The following is a 24,580-nucleotide window of genomic DNA, read 5'->3' as shown; positions in this document are numbered from 1 at the left end:
CGAAAAGATTCTGGAAAGGTTTCACGTGGATAAAGCAAATTCTGTTTTCTCTCCACTCGCAAATCAAAGATTGCTAGACTTGTTTAGTTTTTTTAAACCAAAAGAAAAATCTTACGTAGATTTTATTCATGTGTGTATGCATGTAATTTCTACTATTCTAATTGATTGAATTGACAAGAAACCAAAAACAATACACATAATTGAGAGTCTTTTATTTTAATATACTCCCTGTTACATCATAGGGGAGTTGTAATAACACCACATAGATCACACACAAGTAGGAACACCCATCGATCTTCATGTTCCACTTACACTTTTATTTTCCAAGCATCACACTCTATATCCATGCTTGCTTTATTACATGATCATATTAAGGATAACTATAAGCATCATCTTCAGCCTCCTCTAGGGCAGAAAATGACCCTATAATTAGTTCCACTAGGGCAAGTAAATGTGCTTGAAGCATCATCTTGAGGATAACTATAAGAATCAACACACCTCTGCTTGAAAAACCTTGAGAAATTTGTGGGTCCACAACTTCCTTGACCTTGAGTGCAACAATATTCATTAGTCTTAAACACTGTGCAGGGATTATTACACCCACCAGGAGCTCTCAATTGGGCAGGGCACTGTCCATTTATGTCAGCAGTGCATCTAATCCTCTTACACCCACCATTAACTGCACTAAATTCCATTGGAATGTTGAACCCATCAACAAGTGATATGTCATAGAAATCTTGGTTGGCATATTGGTTTAGTGCATATTCTGCTAGTGTGTTTGGAGGCTGACCCCATCCTTGGCAATTTAGTACTCCTCCACAATCGCCTGTTTGGCATCTCCCTCTACCGCTGCCATCAAAATTGCAATTTGTTCTGCCCCAAACGCGCGCCATTTTGGTCCCTGCCGGCACGTTTAGGTTCCACACTTGGTTGGTGTTTAAGCCCCGGCCTCCACCCGGCGAGGCGGCCGCCCAGACAGTGTAAGGGCATTCATTGCGGATTTCGATGTTGGCAGCGTTGGCGGTGGTGAGGAGGAGGAGGGTGACGAGGAATATGGAGATGGAGAATTTGGTAATGGAGGTCATATTGATAGCTTGTGTTATATGTGTTGAAGGTTACTAGGAATTGATGTGATTTTATAGTGTTGGGGTTGGGAGAGGGGGTTTAATGACTTTGATGCATGCATATGATAATCTACGTTTTGCTTTAATTGAAGGTGGATGCGGGTAACTTCCTGTTGCTTCATCAAAATTCTTACCGTAGATAAAGAAAAATTGGTAAAGATTATGTGTTGGTTTAAAATGAAAGATTAATTAGTTATATGGTAACATATACATACATATATATATATAAGTGGCCCATATATGGACTTGTAACATGACTTATCTGTCCATGGATAAAAGTAACATTTACTCCCTCTCCTAAAAAGGGAATAAGCCTAATTTGATTCTCAAATCTTCACTATTATTTTTTTTTATTGACATCAGAAGTCGTGTGCATTGGATAATCTGTGGGCCCGCGCAATAGCTCTTGCCATCTTGCCCCACCATAGGCTTAAGGAATCTAATTTTTACTACAAGTAGGGAATGATGATAGTTTAGCATTCAGGGATAGAGCCTCTCGAAAGAGATGATGGTCTCTAGCAGGACTAGTTTAGTATTCAGGGTTAAAGCCTCTCGAAAGAGATGATGGTCTTCCTCCGATGTCTATAAGCCGGGCATAGTAAAATAGATAGGATAAGCAGCCAAGCCATAACGCATTTTTAACTTTTACTATTTTATTTTTCTACTGTTTCTTGTCAACACCTTTTGCTTGAACATTATCTTTTGACTATTTTCAATTTTGACTATTTATCAAGGAGGATGTGGTATATATAGTGGAGGTCATATTGAGTTGTGTATTGAAAGTTGTTGCTTCATAGCGGGGGCGAACTTATTGTTGGAATGGCCCACCCTAAAAAAAAAATTTGACCATAGGTTACTTCTTTAAACTTGTGGTCCATTTTTACCCACCCTAAATTTTAATTTTTGTCCACACTAATATGCTTGGATTAAAATGCCAAAAAAATCATCTTCCACTATTTTTTATTTTTTTACGGTTTAATGTATAGAGTTTTTTTAATAGGGGTCATATTGGGTAGTGCAAGGTTATTAGAGCCTCGGAAATCCCATAAAGCACCAATTATTTTTGTCAAGAGTACGAGGAGTGAGAGTGTTTTTAGAGAGAGAAGAGAGTGGAGAATTTGGTAATAGAAGTCGTATTGTGTAGTGTGTGTTGAAGGTTGTTAGTGCGCCCAAAGTCCCAACGTAATTAAAACGACTCCACTTTTTTTTTTTTTTTTTATTGTTTCTTGTCAACATTTATTGCTTGAACATTAAATTGTCATTTTTTTTACTGTTTATGGTGTAGAATTTGGTAGTGGAACTCATATTGGGTAGTGTGTGTTGAGATTGGTAGTACGTTCAAAACTCTCCAAAGATAAAGTGAATTTCGTAACGAGATCATAGTGGATAGTATGTGTTGAAAATTGTTAGTGCACCCGAAGCCCATCATAATTAAAACGACATCCACTTTATCTTTGACTACTTTTTTTTTTCCTTTACTATTTCTTGTCAATACCTTATGCTTAAATATTATTTCTTATTGTTTATGGTGGAGAATTTGGTAATGAAGGTCATATTTAGTAGTGAAGCGAGAGTATTGGATAATTAACCAATGCTTTTAGGATACTTATTAGTACACCCAAAAAAGAAAACTATTGAGTTTCTCATTTGATTTATAGGGGTATTTTTATTCATGAGTTGGGTCTTGTTGGCGTCAAATAGGGATGATGATCAAAATAAGATACTGAGTGTTTTATTTCAGGAAATTAGTCTGCCTACCCCACTTGAACTCATAAGTTCTTGGAGATAGAAAATTGAGTTGTGGAGGCATATGTCAAGGAAATTGGTTACATAATTCTAAGGTGAATGGTTACACAAGTCGAGCAATAAAGAGGACTTGTGCCTCCATTAAAGACAGGCAGATGCAGGAAAAAAAAGTGTGGAAAAAGGATTGAAATTTAAGTTGCAAAAGACAAACATTTCAACGTATTTTTGTTACCAATATCTATATGGTCTAGCTCTTGACTTACTACAAAAGGAGTTATTGGAGGACGAAGACTTGTGTGAAGTTGCCTACAATGATGAGAAGAAACAAGCCACAACAAAGATATTGAATAGAATCAGTTAGGGCTACATGAGAATCCTAAATAAGAGTGTTTAGCCACTCATGATAATCGAATACAAACTATCAAAGAATAGAAACTCCGAAGTTAAACGTCCTTGGACAAGAGTAGTACTAGGATGGGTGACCTCTTGGGAAGTCCCCATGTTACACCCCACCCACCTTTTTTCTTTAAAAAAAAAAAAGAAACTCATAAACATATAGAAAGGGAGAAGAAAACACTAAAAAATCAGGAGAATCTCCTTCTTTGGCGCAACCCAAAGCCCAGCATCTCAGCTCACTGGGCCCTAGCTTCTTGAAGCCTCAGGCTGAAGGCCTCTTTTGGCCCAAGTAGTATCTTGGTTTATATCTGTAGCCTGTGAGAAAGTAAAGTTACTTTTGGATGTTATGATATTTTGTTGTAGTACTGTTCTTATAGTCTAGTTTCCTCTGAGAGCGATTCTCGGTTATTGTTGTGAAATAATTACAAGCGCATAAATCGCACCAATAATAAAAGGATGAGTGAAGTATCGTTCCCACGATGATATATTGACAATTCAAATGCAAATGAATTTAAGCTAAGATTATACTAAATGGAGAATCGAAAGGTGGTTTTGTTGTTCAATTAACACTAATGCAGGAAATTAAATGATTAACTAAGAGATTAACTAATGGAGTCAAGCAATTCAACAAACCAACCAAATACGCAAACACTAAGGCATCCAATGTCACCACCACCCATCCTATCAAATTACCTGGGTTCAATAATTCCTAATTTCCAATTCAATGTTGACAATCGATTTCCTTTCCTATCCAATGCTCTGTTCCTGGTTATACCGAAAGTATTTTCAATACCAATCCCTGTTATTCCTAACAATAGAATTAAATATCAAAAACTCATTAAGCAAAGTGGATAATCGTGTAGCGATTGCATAGGTCATTCACCTATATTATTATGGTTCATGCAACCTATGCCATCTATGGTTAGTGCAACCCTAGGCATCTCCTTCCAATCTCAACCTAGGCAAAATATCATTCGAATGATGATCAAGCATTCAAAAGCATTAAGAGCAATCATAGATAATCAACAACAAAGAGGAAATCAAGAACAATAAACCAAGTTCATTCAATATTCAAAGGGGGGCTCCATTAGAGCCCTAGCAAGAGGATTAGTTCCTCATATCATCCAAATACAAAATAATATCCAAAGTAGCAATCATAATCAGAAGAAATAGAGAGAGATACAAGAAACTCCCTGAATCTCAGCTCTTCTCCTTCCTCCTATGCTGCCTTCCAAGCTCTCAAAATCCTTACTTCTCAAGAATTGTTCAAGAATGTCTAAAACCCTAAAAATCTATCCATTTATACCTCCCCAAACCCATATGTCATTTATAAGACGAACTTCTGTTATTTTTGGGCTGGACCCACTTGAGTTTGGGGTAGTTTCGAAAAGTTGGAAGTTACAAATCACGAATCTAGATAACTTTCGATCGATCGGAAGTGGTGTCCGATCGATCGGAATTCCTCTCGAGTCCAAAAATTGCAGCTTGGCTCTTGTCCTTTGATCGATCGGAACTAATCACCAATCGATCGGTTTTTAGCTATGTCTTCAAATTCGTCTTATTTTGATCCGATCTAGTTCCTTTTCTCCAATGCATGCCTCGACACCTGAAATGTGTAAATAACGACTTCTTATGCAATATCAAGCCTAAATAGACTCTAAATGATATAAGAATGCATGTAAAAGGATTTATAATTATATGTATATAATTAACGCATCAGTTATTGATATGGATCGCACAAGTAATAAAGAGAATAGTAAATTATCATTCCCAACGAGGATATATTGGCAATCAAGATCAATGTCAAACTAGTAACAACTATACAAATTGGGGAAAAGGATTAGAGATTGGTTTTGTTTTTAAACTAAACTAAAGCAAAAGAACAAAAACAAATCAAACACAAGTATGTAATCAAACATGGAAAGCACTAGGGTGCTTAACGTCACCTCACCTATCCAATTCAATTCTCTTGGTCCCTTAATCCCTAATTCCTTTCTCTATAATGACAATAGATTTCCTGACCTATTCAATGTTCCTAGATACATCAAACATATTTTCAATATAAATCCCTGTTATTCCTAACAATCGGACTAATATATCAAAAACTCATTAAGAACTATGAAAATCATTTAGCGATTGCATAAGTCACAAACCTATATTCCTATGGTTCATGCACCCTATGTCATCTATGGCTTGAGGCAAACCCTAGATATCTCCTTCCGGTCTCAATCTAGGCAACAAATCAATTGAATGATGGTCAAACATTCAAAAGCATTAATCATACCCATAGACTATCAATCAAGAGAGAGAAATCAAGAAATAAGGAAACCAAGTTTATTGAATCTTCAAGGTTTGGTCACATTAAGACCGTAGTAAAGAAATCTCGCCACTCATGGAAGCAAAATACATCATTAAACAAAGGAAATCAACCATAAAGACTAGGATAGAAAAGGAGAGAGAAAACCCCCTTGTAGTACCTCTTCTTCTCCAAGCTCCAATGGTGGCTCCAAGCTCTCCAATGGTGGTAGAATGTGTGAGAGTCCCCTCTAAAACCCTAAAAGCTATCCATTTATACCTCCCTAAACTCCTATGTCGTTTCTCATACAAGTTGGGGTCGTTTTGGTTCAGACCCACTTGAATTCAAAATTTTTTCACGAAATTTATTGTGCTGTGAATAGTAACTCCGATCGATCGAAAACTATTTCTGATCGATAGGAAATACAATCTAAAATTTTTGAACTTTACATGGCCCGATCGATCGGGATCCAATTTCGATCGATCGGGATTGGCCTTTGCTATTATTCTCTCATTTCTTCAATCTTTGATCTGATTTGACTCCTTTTTGTCCGATATGCTCATAGGCACATGCAATGTGCAAATATACAATTCTTAGGTAATATCGATCCTCAATTTACTCAAAGAACCATGAAATACAATGTAAAGGGTGTGTTATTATATGTATATAATTAGCACAACAGTTATCTTCCTTGAGAGTGAGTCTCTATTAACTGGGGGTGAATCTCAGTGTCCTTGGACTGTATTGGAGGTACCTGTGTTATGGTTTTCTTGGATTGTTAACTTATATTTAGATATATATTCTCTTTTGATCTCTTGTTATGTGTCATTGTGAATCCCTTATACTGCTTGCATCATTCTTCTTCCTCTTCAATGGTCTTGGTAGGTAGCTTGCCCTCCTCCCAAGGAGATCTCACCAAGTCATCTAATAAATTCCTTTTATACCTCCTAAAATACCCTAGGTCATTTCCTTGCAAGATCTTGTGGTTTTGTCCTGGCCCATTTGTTTTTAGTCAATTTTTTCAATTCGGCACATAAACAATTACGATCTAGGGAAAACCACTCGAATATATATTTTTTGAAACATGAAAAGTCATATCTGTTGAATATAACTCTTTGTAGTTTAACAGTTATTGTTTAGACAAATAACTGCTAACAGTTTTGAATGAACAAACATGTCTATTGGGAATATATATAAATTGGTATTTAGAAAAGCTTCTTACCCTTCGATCTTTGTTTCTCTGCAATATCAATAAGAAGTTCCTTTGGAAAACTCTCAAATTCTCTACAGCATCAATAAGAAGTTCCTTTGGAAAACTTTCAATTTTGCTGACTGTAAGTTTTTCAAGCTTTGCTGTATCTTGAGGGTGATTTTCCTTTAACCCTGTTAGAAATTTGGATTGAGGGTGAGCCCACGTTACAAGGGCCTAACACATGTGGGTTTACTTGACAAGGGAGGAAAACCCATCTAACTCAAAAGCTTAAGCCAATGAGTTGGTCCTCCCCATGCCTTATAAACCACACACTTTCTTTCTATTTTTCCAATGTGAGACTTTGTGTGGATTCCAACACTCCCCCCCACACAGAAGTCCCTTAAATCTCATCTCACTTGTTACATCGAACTCATGCTCAGAGGTGCTCATCCACTAGTCACGTCTTTGCGTTCTCAGAGGTGGTGACACACATGTCATGATCGTGTACTCAAAGGTGGAAGGCCTCAAATCTTTTTATTATTATTTTATATGCCACTTTTTAGGGCCTTAAATACACATCCCCAACCGTGCTCCGATACCATGTTAGAATTTGGACGGGGGGTGAGCCCACGTTACATAGACCTAAAAGCAACCACAATGGTGTGATTTTGTTGGGGTCAACAAAATGTATTAGGAGATGTGTTTTGCTTATGTGGCAGGATATTTTGATGATGTGGTTGGACTAACAAAATGTATTAGTACAATGATGTAGATTTGTTGACTTGATTTTTGATGTGATAGGGTGGGACCTAGCATTGATTTTTGTGTAATTGTGAGTGTGTTAGTTGAGTGGGCCCTATATGAAGCCAATAAGGGGACAAGCCAAAGACCATGCCCCATTGCTTGGTCCATTAAAAAGGGTCAACAAACTTGTATTGTTGTAGCCAAAATAAAACGGATGACCCAACAAATTAATCACTTTTACCATCCATGAGCCAATAGATTTCTACTATTGCAATTGCTCTAACACGTGTGGGTTTACTTGGAATGGAAGAAAGCCCATCTTTATTCAAAAACTATTGGAACCCACACAAAAGTCCTACATTGGAAAAATAGAAAGAAAGTGTGTGGTTTATAAGGCAAGGAGGACACCCAACTCATTGGGGGTTAAGTCAACTTTTAACCACTGAAAGATTCTCAAAGTTTCACTTTGGTCACCCAAAGATCAAACTTTCTAAGTTGGTTACTCAAATATTTTTTTGATACAATTTGGACACTCGAACAAATTTGGTAAATTCTGGGCAGTCAAGGGTCCTACATTGCACGTTGACCATCAAAAAGGACACTGTAAGAACAATTATGTTCCCAATATGACACTGTTTTAACCATAACGTTTCAACTAGTCATAATATAACATAATTATCAAAATTAGCTTGTGCCCACATCACAAAGGCTAGTAAGATGCCATCCAAAATAAAGCAAAATATAACTTCTGCAACAACATATCCAAGACATATTCAAACAGAAGCAAAACATAAACAAAGCCCTAAGGAACAAACCCGAAGCACTTTTCCTTGCAATGTTAGCAGACTCTTGGGTAGCATTCAACATCATAGTGTATGTTTGGACACAAGCTGCTTGTGATAATTATGTTATATTATGACAAGTTGGAACATTATGGTTAAAACAGTGTCATATTGGGAACATAATGGTTTTTACAGTGTCATTTTTAGAACATTTTTAATACTTCTGAGATGAATGTAAACGTTACAACAGGTTTATCTATGTGGATGTGCCATGTGGTAAAAAATTTATTATATTTTTATTTATTATATTTAATGTTACATAAGCAAATAAAACAGTTGGAGTTGACGGTCAACAGGTGTCACGTAGGGCTATTATTGTAACGGTTACTGTTACCAAACACGGAATACCATTACCATACCGATCCCTTCGATAACTCAAAAAATGTTACCGCTACCATTACTGGTAGAGTCGGTATACCAATCAATCGGTAATGATGAATCGTTAATTGGTAAATATACCACAAGTCAACCAATTGAATCAATTAGTGATAATTAACAATGTCTTGACAAGCAGTAGCAAAATCCATATAAATTTCTCAGTTTAAAAACCACAAATACAATTGTCAGGTTCAGGTAATTCCAATAATCTCAACACCACCTTGAAACCTCAACAGAGAAGGAAAAACCGTAAGATCTATCACATCCTTATAGCAATGCCAGTGTGTGTGCGTGTAAGAAGAGAACAAACCGAGTACTGGAGGCAAACACCGGAGAGGACTTCATTGGGCATAGCAACAGCAACATTAAGATCGTCGAGACTCAAAAGTGAGGGTCATGCCTATACCAAGCATGGTGGTGGAAAGGAAGAGAACGGGCCATTTAGGCTTAACCCAATTGAAGGAACTAGGCTTCAGTAGCCCACTAGACATCCCAGTGCCACGCATATCGGAAAAGTATTAGATATAGCCTCCCCGTCGCAGAGGGCTGAGCTAGGTGGCCAATTGAAGGAACTTGGCTTCAGGAGCCCCCTCAATGTTACTTGTTAGACTAAGGACCTGAGCTGCGCAGAGATTCAGATGAGAGGGGAGAGAGGGTGAAGAAAATAACCCTAAAATCAGTGGTGTAGATCTTATTACTAGTAGATCTATGTCATCTAAAGGTCAACCTTAAAAAAATTAGAAATAAAATAATATTAAGTTATTAATTTATATATATGTCGGTAATCGATAAATTTCTCGATTTTGAACTTTGATTACCGTTACCTATACCAAATTCAATGGTAAATTTACCATACCATAGTATTGGTAATAGTATACCGATATTCTGTGATTTTCGATAACCAGTATATTGATAACGGTATACCAATGGATAATTTGTTGCTACCTTAACAGTTCTAGTGTCATGCAGGACCCTTGACTGCCCAGAATTCATCAAATTTGCCCGAGTGTTCAAATTGTATCAAAAAAATCTTTCAGGGGATGAGATTTAAGGGACTTGTATGTGAGGGGAGTGTTGAAACCCACACAAAAGTCTCACATTGGAAGAATAGAAAGTAAGTGTGTGATTTGTAAGGCATGAGGAGACCTAACTCATTGGCTTAAGCTTTTGAGTAAATATGAGATTTCCTCCATTCCAAATAAACTCACATGTGTTAGGCCTAACGTGGGCCACCTCCGATCCAACTTCTAACAGGCCAAGCAAAAAACTATTCAAGTGGGGGGCAAATATCACCTAAAAGAAGTGATACTTCATGCCTCAAAGCCATCTATTTCCGATAATTTCCTAACACAAACACTACAATTTGTGAGGATTAATATTAATTTCCCAACACAAACTCTACAATTGTAAGGATTAATATTAATTTCCCAACACAAACTCTACAATTTGTGAGGATTAATATAACTAAGATAGTCCAGTAACTGCTCTTGAGTTGCGTTAAGGCCACTTTGCGATGTCTCTATGCGACGTCGTTATACCCCTGTAGTAGTTGCATCGTCTCTATGCGACGTCGTTTATCTTTCTTTCTTCTACCTTTTGCCGGTTGATGACATGACATGTCCTTTACTCTTTTCAAACCCTCTGTTTTTTGTTACCGTTGTTTTACAGAGATTAATATATATAAACCTCTTGGCTTGTCCTTGTAAACTAATGGTTTTTTGTATCAATGAAATGAGCTTCTGAATTTCAACGTTCAGTCTTATCATTCTTAAACAATTTCAGCAGGAATGAGAAACGCAAACAATAGGAATGAAAAATGTGCAGAACAGTAGTGTATAATTTTTATTTTCATTCTCATTGCACATAACAGTATGCCTGCACATTTCTACATGTGCAGGAACCAGGCCTTATAATAAGGCTCTTATTGCATACAACAACTATATATATATATATCATCAACAGTGCAAAGTGGCTTCAAGCTGGGCAGAAAATGACATTGTAGTTGGTCCCAGAAGCACAAGTGAACAAACTAGTTGGATCATCTTTAGGGAAACTATATACATCAGGGCACCTCTCCTTGAAGAACCTAGACAAATCTGTAGGAGCACATGAATTGCCTGAATTATTGCAACAATGCTCCTCTGTCCCAAGCATTGGACACGGCCCGTTACAGCCTCCGGGAACCCTCAATTCATTAGGACATTGTCCAATAATGTCCGCATTACATTTAATCACACGAGTACACGGTCCGCCAGCGACAGCACTGAACTCCATAGGAATATTGAACCCATCAATTACTGACATATCAATGAAGTCCTGGTCTGCATATTGTTTGAGTGAATATTCAGCTAGGGTGTTGGGGGCTTTACCATAGCCTTGGCATTCAAGCATCCCATTGCAGTCACCAGTCTCACAACTGCCTCTTCCGGACGCGTCGAATTGGCATTTGGTTCGACCCCAAATTCGGGCTTGGGTCTGACCGGGGTTGGCTGTGATGGTCCATTTTTCGCCAGTGTTTAGAAGTTTTCCACCACCGGGCACGCCAGCTGCCCAGACGGGGTAGCCGCAGTTGTTGGTGACATCAAAGGTGGCTCCATGGGCTAAGGTAAACAAGAGGAATGTGAAGATTGGAAGGGCTTTTAGGAAAGTCATTTTGGTGTGTGTTTATGCTATTTGTGATGGTGTGTGTTTGAGGAGGTGGGCATGGGCTTATATAGGGGCTGGGGGCGGCTTTGGGAGAGTGTTTATGACGTGTTAAACAACATTTCCAACCTAAAAAAAAATGACGTGTTTCTGGCTTCAAGTGAATTTCTCAACATTTAGATTGACACATTTTCTCTAAGCATTCGATAAGTCATAATATTATTGTGTTGTCAATATAACGAGTCGAATTGTAGGATTCTCTATTTGGAATGACTTATTTTTCAACCAACACGATCATCCCTGACTACTGAATTTCAACCCAAAAGATTAACTTATTGGGTGACCACAAAATTATACATTAAGCACAATGTATTACGCACAGCGGGGTTACGTGGTTGATTTTTTATATTGCATTTACGATGATTTTGTAAACCTCGGATCGTCAGAAAAACCCACACCACGTGTATGACGGTTCAGACTAGACCGAAACTCATATAGGTAAAGGCCTGGAAGTGGGACAAGACCATTGATGATAGAACCAGGATTCCACAAAGAAATGTCTTAGCTGATTGGTTCGAAGTCCCGACCTCTGGTACCTTATTCGTAAGTCTAGAGAGATGACCAATTATGATATCGCCAAGTGGTTGAATTGTTGGATTCTAATATCTGCATCGAGATGTTACGTGGTTGATTTTGTATATTGCATTTTTGATGTGTTAAGGTTTGGCTTAACATGTAGAGAGAAGTCAATAGATGAAGTTGTAAATGTTAGGCAGGTCGAGGTGGCCCATTCAACAGAAGATTGGAGTTTAGCTTGCTTGCTGTGGAAGACTGGAGTTTAGGTAATCAAGATTGAAGACTATTCAACTCCAAAGTCACATTTTTGGGAGAGACCCATCAGGTGAAGCTGTTTTCAAATGTTGACTACACATTAATGGATTTCTATATGGAGATGTGGAAATAAAGTCATATATATACAATTCAAGGCACATCGGATGGTCACATTTTTTACTTTTCTTCTACAAATGTTAATTCTGTTAAATAATGACTCATCTTAGAAGTTTTATCTAGTACCTAAAAGCTTTGAGGAAATAGAAAGTTGTGCGAGAAGGGATACGATAGTATTGATGTGGGTTAGTTATTTTTATATGGGAGGTAAAATTATATTTTCAGGTACCTCTGTAGCTGGTATATAAGGGTTAAAACCCTAACCGAATGTAATAAGAAATTTCCTATATTGAAAACAGTCACAAACCCGGCCCAAGAACATTGACATATTGCCGAACCGCGTAAATCCTGTATTATTCTTCTCTCTCTTTTCGATTGCTTCTCTTATTGTTCTATAATCTGTGATTGCTTGTGAGGGGACCCGTTTTACAACAATTTAGTCTTATATGTGTATAGCTAAGTGCACCGACAAAATTAGAGAGAGAATTGATATAGGAAAGAGTCATTACTCGCATCAGGAATATGCTTGGCAAATGAGATCGGGACTGTTGATAGCTATATTGGGTGTGGTTTTCATAGTTGAATTCTATATGCACAAATATAAAAATCTTTCCTTGTAAGAGTTTCCTGAAATTATATAGCTTCTTCTTCTTTTTTAGTGTAGAGGTGTTCGTGAACGATCTTGAGGTTCCGCAATTCGTTTAAAATTGTAGAGTTAATTTATAATTTGAATATAATGATTTGGAAAGTGTGTCACTTCACACCACATTTTTAGTTTTGTATTTTTAAAATTTGTTGATTTTTTCTTCATTAAATGTGAATTGTAGACTCTAGAAAATTGCAGAGCCCCCAAATCCTTCGTGAACACCCTCAAACAGTATAAGAACTTGCAAACGAGCATTGAGAACAAACCCTTTTGAACTCTATATGAATTTTTTTAATATGAGAATTTGTAGTCATTTCCCTTTGAACCAGAAACGAAGCCAAGAATTGATCATGGGGTGGTCTACTGCATATTGATTTGTTTGGAAAAAAAAAAGTAGCGGGGGTTCGGAGGCAACGATCCTGAAATATTTTTTTTGGGCTATTTTAGAATAATACAACTCATTAAAGGAATTTATCTATGAACATTCATCTTGATGCTTGGTTTGATAAAGTAACCCAAAATATTAATATAAATACATATTAAAATGTATGAAAAATAAATAAAGACCATGTAAACTTAAAAAGTATATAAATATATATTTAGAACACATAGGTATTGTTATGTATTATTGTTTAACATTTTTTTTTAAATACCACGGAGAAATATGATTATTGTTTGATATTAATAATAATAGAATAAATAATTTAAGATTTCTATGGTGATGTATTTTTCATTACTATTAGGTCCTAAGAAAAAGGAAATTGTTCAAAATCGTAGTCGAAATATAAAAACCTATATATACACAAACTAAAAATATAAATAGAAGATATATACATAAAATATATGAATAGTATATTTTTTTTAAAAAAATTATGGGGGCTACAACCTAGTATAGGCCCCCTTCCTCCCCCTTTGCTTCGAACAAATGAAAATTATTGTGCGGATAGTTTTGTCAATCTCGGCTTTGGATGTCTTAGGGTGTTCATTTATTTTCTAATCCTCCTGCTGTTATTATTCCTTAGGTTATACCGAATTTAATAATACTCTCTTTTCACAAAAAAAAATAATGAAAATGAAAATTCCAGTACCAACTCGGTAGGGATCGAAGTCCACAATCTCACGAGAGGAAATGATGGTTAACTTAATATATGATTTGAATATTATATGGACATAGGTGTACCATTGAATATTATTTATATATTGTGGATAGCAATCTAGAAGTAATAATGTGGCTTCCCAGTCAAAACGTTGTATTGAATTTTGCCCACAAATCACGGTGTTGGAACACATTTCCAAGTTCACTTTGCTAATTTGGTTTGGTTGTCAAGAGATTGTTATCTTTTGGGGAAATAAAATTCACAATATTAAATTCTAACAATTCGGCTATCCTGAAGAAGAGGAATGGGAAGATGGGAAGGGCAATTAAGAACCTCATTTTGCTGCACTGTTGGTGTGTGTGAGGAGGTGGGGCATGAGCTTATCTAGTCTGGGTAATGAAGAATATTCAACTCTTTTAACTTACATTTTTGGGAGAGACCATAAGGTTAAGTCTTCTTCCAATCTTGACTTAGACATTAAATTGATCCCCTTTGGCCTTTGCGATTTGGAAATTTATAAGGTCGGCATCTCGGAAAATAAATGATTGTGGCAGACGAATTCTCCCTCTTTTTTAATGCTGCAAACCCTCAAAATATGACTTTCATTTTACCCCGAAATTTATGTGGCATGTGAAATATCCATTTATTATAAACACACATGTAAAATGAATGTCACATTTTAGGGGTCTCAAGCATTATTCGTAGTTTAATGGCAATATTACAAACCCAAGCCACTGCATTTATCAAAGAGTAATGCTACAAACCTAAAAAATATGATCCCTATTTTACTCCAAATCTATTTGGCAAAATGAAATAACCATTTATTATAGACACACATGTGTGACCCACTTAACATTTAACACTTTACATTATTTATAGATAAAACTGGAGGTCATATTTTCGAGGTCTCATGCATTATTCATCAAATAGCCTTCGATGAGGAAGAAAATGCTTATTTTGCCAAATAAAAAAAAAACATAATTCGCCCCAAGTAATATTGAGCAATGGGACTTGGGAGAGCCCGTTGGCCTTGGACCATAATGGCCCAAGACCACTACATGCCATGAAAGGACCTAGCCCAATTCAGTGTAATAGAATAATCTAGGGAAAATTTTAGGTCGGTATCTTTAAGGAAACTTTTGGCATCTAGGTCAACTCAAAAAATACAGAGACACATAAGTATCTATGAAATGCCAATTACATCACTATCCCGCTATATATCAGTTCATGTTACTGTTTCAAACGGTAACATGAAAGAAAAAAACTCAAATCCAGACGATTTCGACAACGATTTGCTACATCACCACTGCCGTTAGACTCCCCTCCCTGAGAAGCACAATGTCCAACCAGATTTCATCCAAAATGGCCATCAGAAAGGGAGACCTGAAGTTGGCCCATTTTGCTCGCATAATGAAACAGTAACATATGATCTCATATTTGCAGTAACATTGAAACAATAACATACGATCTCATATATGTATAATCTCAAATCTGAACTCAGATTACGATCTCAGATCTCATATTACATCTCAGATCTAACAAGATGAAGACAAACACTAATAAAAATAATAAGAATAATAAGAATAAGAAAATGAAGAAGATGATAGTGGAAGTGCGATGGTGGTGGACGGTGGCGGTGGTGGAGATGGAGGCGAACAGTGGCAGTGGTGCAGATGGAGACAAACGTGGCAATGGTGAAGATGGTGAATAGGTGTCTTAGATCCAAGTACTTTTTAGATCCATGCCTATTGAAGAAGAAAGGCAAATGTGAGATTATGTATTTTTAATTTTTAAAACATGTATTTATGTGAAAAAAAGGTACTTATATGACAAAGTATTTTTTTCCTTTGACCTAATTGTCCAACTTCGATAAAATGAGCACTAATTAGTCATTTTCCGAATAGTGAATACTTCTCGTTGAGCCATGTTATATGGTAACACTAAACGAAAAATGTCATTTTAATTCTCACTCAACACATAAGTCAAATAAAAATTATATTTTCCATATAAATACCTTTTTTCCACATAAGTACCTCTTTTAAAAATTAATAATTACATAATCCTACATTTACCCTTCTTTCTTCAATAGACATGAATCTAAAAATACCTAGATCTAAGACACCTACTCTACATCTCCACCATTGTCATGTTTGCCTCCGCCTCCATCTCCATCTCCACTATGGTCACTATTCGCCTCCATCTCCACCACCACCACCGTCGCTCCACCACCTTCGCACCTCCACAATCATCTTTTTCTTTTTTTTTTTATTATCTTATTCTTATTGTTATTAGTCTTCGTCTTCATCTTGTTAGTTTTGAAATGTAATATGATATCTGAGATCGTAATATGAGATCTAAGATCATAATCTGAGTTTAGATCTGATATCATATAAACCTGAGATCGTATGTTACTGTTTCAATATTATTACAGATCTGAGATCGTATGTGTTACAACTTCAGGTCTCCCTTTTCGATGGCCATGTTGGAAAGAATATGGTTGGACATTGCGTATCTCAATAATAGAAGTCTTAACAGTGATGGTGATGTAGCAAACCATCACCAGAATCGTCTGGATTTGTGACAATGGTTTTGTTTATTACGTACGTTACTGTACCAAGATAGTCCAATAGCTTCTTTTGAGAGACGTTAAGGCCTCTTTGTCCACATTGGAGCCCTATGCCCATGATTACAACTTGGTGTCTGTTGGTATCTGAGTTGTACACTAGACTCTTGTTTGCGTCTGTTAAGATTCAACGATGTTGTCGTCTGTCTCTTTATTTTTTCTCATGAGGACGACATCGTTTCGTCTGTAATTCAAACTCAGACCATACAACGTCGTTATACCCCTGTAGTTGCATCCTCTCTATGCGACGTCGTTTGTCTTTCTTTCTTCTTCCTTTTGCCTGTTGATGGCTTGACATGTCGTTTTCTCTTTTCAAACGTTCTGTTTTTCTGTTACCGTTGTTGTACAGAGGTTAATATATAAACCTATTGGCTTGTCCTTGTGCCCACTGTGGATGCTTTTACCGTTGCTCTACAGACGTTAAATATATAAACCTATTGGCTTGTCTTTGTAAACAAGTTAATGAGGTCTGAAAAATGTGCAGCATAGTAGTGTATAATTTTTATTTGAATTCTTATTGCACTTAAACATTATGCCCGCACATTTCTACATGTGCAGGAACCACGCCTTATAAGTCTCTTATGCGTACAACAGTTATACTTCAAGCTGGGCAGAAAATGAGATTTCTACATATGCAGGGACCCCGCCTTATAATAAGGCTCTTAGTGCATACAACAACTATATATATATATATATATATATATATATATCATCAACGGTGCAAAGTGGCTTCAAGCTGGACAGAAAATGACATTGTAGTTGGTCCCAGAAGCACAAGTGAACAAACTAGTTGGATCATCTTTAGGAAAACTATATACATCAGGGCACCTCTCCTTGAAGAACCTAGACAAAGCTGTAGGAGCACATGAATTGCCTGAATTATTGCAACAATACTCCTCTGTCCCAAACACCGGACACGGCCCGTTACAGCCTCCGGGAACCTTCAATTCATTAGGACATTGTCCAATAATGTCCGCATTACATTTAATCACACGAGTACATGAACCGCCAGCAACCGCACTGAACTCCATAGGAATATTGAACCCATCAATTACTGACATATCAATGAAGTCCTGGTCTGTGAGTGAATATTCAACGAGGGTGTTGGGGGCTTTACCATAGCCTTGGCATTCAAGCATCCCATTGCAGTCACCAGTCTCACAACTGCCTCTTCCGGATGCGTCGAATTGGCAATTGGTTCGACCCCAAATTCGGGCTCCGGTCTGGCCACGGTTGGCTGTGATGGTCCATTTTTCGCCAGTGTTCAGAAGTTTTCCACCGCCGGGCACGCCAGCGGCCCAGACGGGGTAGCCGCAGTTGTTGGTTACATCAAAGGTGGCTCCATGGGCTAAGGTAAACAAGAGGAACGTGAAGATTGGAAGGGCTTTTAGGAAAGTCATTTTGGTGTGTGTTTATGCTATTTGTGATGGTGTGTGTTTGAGGAGGTGGGCATGGGCTTATATAGGGGCTGGGGGCGGCTTTGGGAGAGTGTTTATGACGTATTAAACTACCTTTCCAATCTAATAGAAATGACCTGTTTAGGGTTTCAAGTGAATTTCTTAACATTTAGATCCACAAATTCTCTCTAAGGACTAGATATTTCAAAATATTATTGGGTTGTCAATATAACCAATCGAATTGTTGGATTTTGTTTTTTGACAAAACGAGGAATCACCCATCTCAGCATATTCTTTGGACATCCCAGTGGACGTAAACTTCAGGCCACCAAAACAACTCGCACGGTGTTGCCGACAGATAAGACTGGGCAGAAACCTATGCGGGTAGGGCTCAAAAGTGGGATAAACCCACGGAACTAGGATTACACAAAGAAATATCACAGCTCGTTGATTCAAACTTCCGACCTCAGGTACCTTACTCCTAAGTCTGGAGAGATAACCAATTATGCTATCACCAAGTGGTTGAATTGTTGGATTCTAATATCCGCATAGAGATGTTATGTGGTTGATTTTGTATACTGCATTGTTGATAGGGGTGTCCATTCGGTTTTCGGTTTTTGAAGAAATGGGAAAAGTATAAATAAATCTCAAATAGAGTGAGAAAATAGCCCATGATCGACTCCAACTCCATCTAACAAAGTTTAATAAAAATTCATGATAATGATAATAAATGTATTATCTCATCACAATGAAAGAAAAATAAATTTATAATATCAAGAGGCGAGAGAAATAATATGATCAAGAAAAAAAAAAGAACATACATAAAGATGTCTCTTCACTTTCGCTTTAACAATAACCATTCTTAATTTATATGAATTTTAAAATGATAAAGCCACAATGAGTTTCAACTAATCAATCTTAATTTATAATTTGTGTAATGATTAGTTTAATTGGTATCTAATTTATAATTTGTTATTAAGATATAATTAGAGTTTTACAAATACTACTTTACCTCCCATCGTCTCATATTTCAATATGTAACTTATATATATATATATATATATATATATATATATAATCTAATTTAATATATATTTATATAATATATATTATATTATTCGGTTTTTTCAGTTATAGCCATAACCGTAACCGAAAAAATCATAACCGCAAAAATATCCAAACATTTACTAAAATCATAACCATAACCGAATAACCATATCCGAAAATCGAATAACCACGGTTACCGATCGGTTTCTCGGTTGCGGATCGGTTGTGGACACCCCTAATTGTTGATGTGTTAAGGTTTGGCTTAACATGTGGAGAGAAGTGAAGAGATGAAGTTGTAAATGTTAGGCAGGTCGAGGTGGTCCATTCAACAGAAGATTGGAGTTTACCTTGCTTGCTGTGGAAGACTGGAGTTTAGGTAATCAAGACTGAAGACTATTCAACTCTATATTAACATTTTTGGGAGAGACCCATCAGTTGAAGTTGTTATCAATTGATTTCTCTATGGAGATGTGGAAATAAGGGGGAGGTCATAGACAATTAGAGGCACATCTATCGGATATATGGTCACATTTTTTACTTTTATTCTACAAATGTTAACTGGTCCTATATCATATGTATAGTATAGCTAAGTGAACCGACAAAATTAGAGAGAAAATTGATATAGGAAAGAGCCATTACTCGCATCAGGAATATGCTTGGCATCAGCTTATTTGTTGTGGAACTGGGAGACTATTCTGGGAGAGACCATAAGATTAAGTCTTCTTCCAATCTTGACTTAGACATTAAATTGAATATCCCCTTTGGCCTTTGCGATGTGGAAAATATATGATTATGGCAGACCAATTCTCCCTGTCTTTTAATGCTACAAAACCTCAAAATACGACTTTTATTTTATCTCCATATTTATGTGGCATGTAAAATATCCATTGGTTATAAACATATATGTAAAATGAGGGTCATATTTTAGAGGTCTCAAGCATTATTTGTTGTTTAATGGCATTACATACCCAAGCCACTCCATTTATCAAATACCCTTAGATTACGTTTGATTATTATAGGAAATCGTGATGGGAGTTGGAATGGCAACGGTAATGAGATTGTTCATTATAATGATACGTTTGCTTGCATCAGAAATAATGATAGTAATGATGGATTATGATGTTCAGTATGCAAAATATTTGTTGGAATGGATTGAGAATGAAGTATTTAATGTGTGTTTATGTTTTCATCAATTCGGGCAATCTTCCAACAGCCACTTGATGTATGTACGGCATGAGATAGTTTGGGATGCCCTTAGGATCTTCACCGATTCTGCCACTCTCGTGTGCCCCAACGGAATTGAAGTACCGCAGTAACATAATTCTCCAATCTGGTTCTGCCTTTTGATTGTCCTGGAACCAGAAAAAGGTAGGAAAAATTGATGTGAAAAAATATGACATGTATTCATTAAATAAAATTTTTGAAAAAAGAAAGTAAATTCGCTTTGCAAGGTTGTTGTCAATTGTTGCCTGTGCTTGATATTGATATTTCTTTATTTTAGCTTTTTATAAACAATTAAAACATCAATGAGAGTACTTTGGTCAATAAAAAAATATTTTAAAATTATTTATGACCTGTTGTAAAAAAAGAAAATGACATGTACCCAACAATTTGTCCAAAATTTGTAGTATAAATGCTGGTTGTTTGCCAAACAACAATTTGTGGGCACATAATCTGAGAACTTTTGATGGAGCATTTTATACTACTTTGTAATTGGTACCCCTAACAAACATTTGTGTAGCATTTGATTTTCATTCTCTTTTTTGTCCTTAATAATGGGTCGTTATTCCAATTTTACCCCTCATATTAAGGAATAGTTTTATTAAAATACTTCTCATTTAATAAATAAATTTATAAATAAATTGACTGTTATTAAAAAATTAATTAATTTATTAGTATCTTTAATTTATTTTAATTCATTATATTAATTTTATAAATTAATTTGTATGTTTGGATACAACTATATTTGTCTATTACAATTAATATGCATAATACCCCTACACGTAATTTATCACAATATGTTACACAGAAAAAATGTTACCAACAAAAGTTCAATCAAACACTACATAGCATTCAAGCAGTATATATGCTACTAAAATTGTCCAACATTTCTGCTAGCACCATTTCTGTTGACATATCTGTTACATTGAAAAAGACATACCAAACTGACCCTAAAATTCATTGTTTTAGTTCGGAATTCATTATTTTTGAAATTCCATTAGAAAAAACAATGGAATTAAGATTCATCCGATAAAACTCATCGACAATGAATCTTGTTAGAAAGAGTTTGATGTGCGGATTCCGAATATATAATTTTTTTTAAAATCTAACATGTATTTTGAGAGTTAAAACATTTTAAAATTTCGTTTAATAGACTTGGGTTCTCAGACTAATATTATATGGGTAACCCAACACTACTGGCAAAAAAAATTAAGTGGAAGTATTGGAATAAAAATTAAAAATTTGAAATCTGATTTGAGTGATTTATTGCCTAACCTCCATTTTTTTTTTCAGGAAATAGGAAATTTTATTTTTTTAGCAGGAAATAAGAATATTTTTAGTCGCTTATGGAAACTGCAGAAATCACACATTTTACTTATTTTATCCTGAAGTTCATAGAAAGAAAATTTTCAGAGAGGAAAAATCAAAGACCTTGGTCCGTCCATAAGGATTCATAGCTTTCATCTCAAAATCTTCAACACATGGTATTTTTTTCAGGTTGACCATACGCCGTTGCAGAAGATGAAAAGACCATCTATGCAAGCAAAAGATATTTTGGTGTCAAAACATTATTATGTGATAAAATTCATAAACAGAAGACGAAATCATGAAGAACAGTAATACAATTAACACAAAATTCTTATGTAGATTTATTCAATTATCTTATACAGATAATTGAGAGTCTTTTATTTTAATATACTCCCTGCTACATCACAGGGGAGTTGTAATAACACCACATAGATCACACACAAGTAGGAACACCCATCGATCTTCATGTTCCACTTACACTCCTTTTTTTTTACAAGCATGCATCACACTCTATATCCATGCTTGCTTTATTACATGATCATATTTAGGATAACTATAAGTATCAGGACTATAAGCATCATCTTCAGCCTCCTCTAGGGCAGAAAATGACCCTATAATTAGTCCCACTAGGGCAAGTAAATGTGCTTGAAGCATCATCTTTGGGATAACTATAAGCATCAACACACCTCTCCTTGAAAAACCTTGAGAAATTTGTGGGTCCACAACTCCCTGGACCAGTGCAACAATATTCATTAGTCTTGAACAATGTGCAGGGATTATTACATCCACCAGGAGCTCTCAATTGGGCAGGGCACTGTCCATTTATGTCAGCAGTGCATCTAATCCTCTTACACCCACCATTAACTGCACTAAATTCCATTGGAATGTTGAACCCATCAACAAGTGACATGTCATAGAAATCTTGGTTGGCAAATTGGTTTAGTGCATATTCTGCTAGTGTGTTTGGAGGTTGACCCCATCCTTGGCAATTTAGTACTCCTCCACAATCGCCTATTTGGCATCTCCCTCTACCGCTACCATCAAAATTGCAATTTGTTCTGCCCCAAACGCGCGCCATTTTGGTCCCTGCGGGCACGTTTAGGTTCCACACTTGGTTAGTGTTTAGGCCCCCGCGAGGCGGTCGCCCAGACAGTGTAAGGGCATTCATTGCGGATTTCGATGTTGGCAGCGTTGGCGGTGGTGAGGAGGAGGAGGGTGAGGATGAGTATGGAGATGGAGAATTTGGTAATGGAGGTCATATTGATAGCTTGTGTTATATGTGTTGAAGGTTACTAGGAATTGTTGTGTTTTTTTAGTGTTGGGGTTGGGAGAGGGGGTTTAATGACTTCGATGCATGCATATGATAGGGTGATCTATGTTTTGCTTTAATTAAGGGTGGATATATGCGGGTAACTTCCTGTTGCTTCATCAAAATTCTTACCGTAAATAAAGCAAAATTGGTAAAAGGTTATGTGTTGGTTTAAAATGAAAGATTAATTAGTTATATGGAATATATATAAGTGGCCCATATATGGACTTGTAACATGATTTATCTGCCAATGGATAAAAGTAACATTTACTCCCTCTCCTGAAAAGGGAATAAGCCTAATTTGATTCTCAAATCTTCACTACTATTTTTTTTATTGACATCATAACCCCGTGTGCATTGGATAATCTGTGGGCCCGCGCAATAGCTCTTGCCATCTTGCCCCCATCATAGGCTTAAGGAATCTAATTTTTACCATAAGTAGGGAATGAGGGTGGTTTAGTATTCAGGGATAAAGCCTCTCGAAAGAGATGATGGTCTTCCTCCGAGGTCTCTAACGGGGCTAGTTTAGTATTCAGGGTTAAAGCCTCTCGAAAGAGATGATGGTCTTCCTCCGACGTCTCTAAGCCGATCATAGTAGAATAGATAGCATAAGCAGCCAAGCCAATTTTTATTTTTCTACTGTTTCTTGTCAACACATTTTGCTTGAACATTATCTTTTGACTATTTATCATGGAGAATTGGTATATAGATAGAGGAGGTCATATGGAGTTGTGTATTGAAAGTTGTTACTTGGTACCAGGGGCGGACCTATATTTGGCAATTGCCCACCCTAAAAAAAATAATTTTGACCATAGGTTACTTCATTAGACTTGTGTCCATTTTTGCCCACCCTAAATTTTAATTTTTCCCCACACTAATATGCTTGGATTAAAATGCTAAAAATTCATCTTCCGCTATTTTTTTACAGTTTAATGTAGAGAATTTGGTAATAGGGGTCATATTGGGTAGTGCACGTTGAAGGTTGTTAGTGCGTCGCAAATCACATAAAGACACCAACTATTTCTGTCAAGAGTATGAGAAGTGAGAGTGTTTTTTAGAGACAGAAGAGAGCGAAAAATTTGGTAATGAAAGTCATATTGTGTAGTGCGTGTTGAAGGTTGTTAGTGCACTTGAAACCCCATCCTAATTAAAACGACTCCACTTTTTTTATACTATTTTTTATTTTTTTATTGTTTCTTGTCAACATTTATTGTTTGAACAATAAATCTCGCATTGAAAAAATATGGGAGTAAACACCAATTAATAATAGGGAGCAAGTTACTGGGTAAATGAGATGGGCTTGGATATGGATCCAACCCACGGGTGCAAGGGAGTGAGGAAAGACAATTCACTCCCCCTCTAATGTGCGCATAAGTCCTTCAATTAGTATTAGAGAGGTGCACCTGTTCTAAACCAAAGGACTGTAGAGGGCTCGAATTGAAAATCCTTGTGCACCTGTTCTAAACCAAAGAACTACAGAGGGCTCGAATCTCCTTGAAGAGAGCGAGATACACGTGAACTACAGAGGGCTTGAATCTTCTTAAAGAGACCGAGATACACATGTCTCAGTCCACTACGGTCGAAGTTGTATTTTTCTATTTTTCTATTATTTTGTACTCTTGC

The 24,580-nt window shown here is 36.5% G+C and overlaps 3 protein-coding genes and 1 pseudogene across 3 annotated transcripts; all 4 read right to left on the bottom strand.

Annotated features, from left to right (window-relative positions):
* Nucleotides 1-191: 191 nt before the first annotated feature.
* Nucleotides 192-1,114, bottom strand: LOC119980905 (osmotin-like protein OSM34). The gene has a single exon (XM_038823742.1). It carries the CDS (start codon nt 1,083-1,085, stop codon nt 396-398), a length of 690 nt encoding a protein of 229 aa, XP_038679670.1. The 5' UTR covers nt 1,086-1,114; the 3' UTR covers nt 192-395.
* On the bottom strand, nt 411-22,907 carry LOC119980907 (annotated as a pseudogene).
* On the bottom strand, nt 10,523-18,105 carry LOC119980908 (pathogenesis-related protein R major form-like). The gene is made up of 2 exons (XM_038823744.1): nt 17,368-18,105; nt 10,523-10,663 (listed from the first exon to the last, which is right to left on the bottom strand). The coding sequence occupies exon 1, from the start codon at nt 18,073-18,075 to the stop codon at nt 17,407-17,409; it is 669 nt and encodes a 222-aa protein (XP_038679672.1). The 5' UTR covers nt 18,076-18,105; the 3' UTR covers nt 10,523-10,663; nt 17,368-17,406.
* Nucleotides 10,538-11,399, bottom strand: LOC119980906 (pathogenesis-related protein R major form-like). Its single transcript, XM_038823743.1, has one exon. The coding sequence runs from the start codon at nt 11,368-11,370 to the stop codon at nt 10,693-10,695; it is 678 nt and encodes a 225-aa protein (XP_038679671.1). The 5' UTR covers nt 11,371-11,399; the 3' UTR covers nt 10,538-10,692.
* Nucleotides 22,908-24,580: the final 1,673 nt, after the last annotated feature.

This window comes from Tripterygium wilfordii, chromosome 16 (assembly GCF_013401445.1).
Source record: "Tripterygium wilfordii isolate XIE 37 chromosome 16, ASM1340144v1, whole genome shotgun sequence".
Lineage (NCBI taxonomy): Eukaryota > Viridiplantae > Streptophyta > Magnoliopsida > Celastrales > Celastraceae > Tripterygium > Tripterygium wilfordii.
Note: the sequence above shows the minus strand (reverse complement) of the source record. Positions and strands in the feature narration are given on the sequence as shown.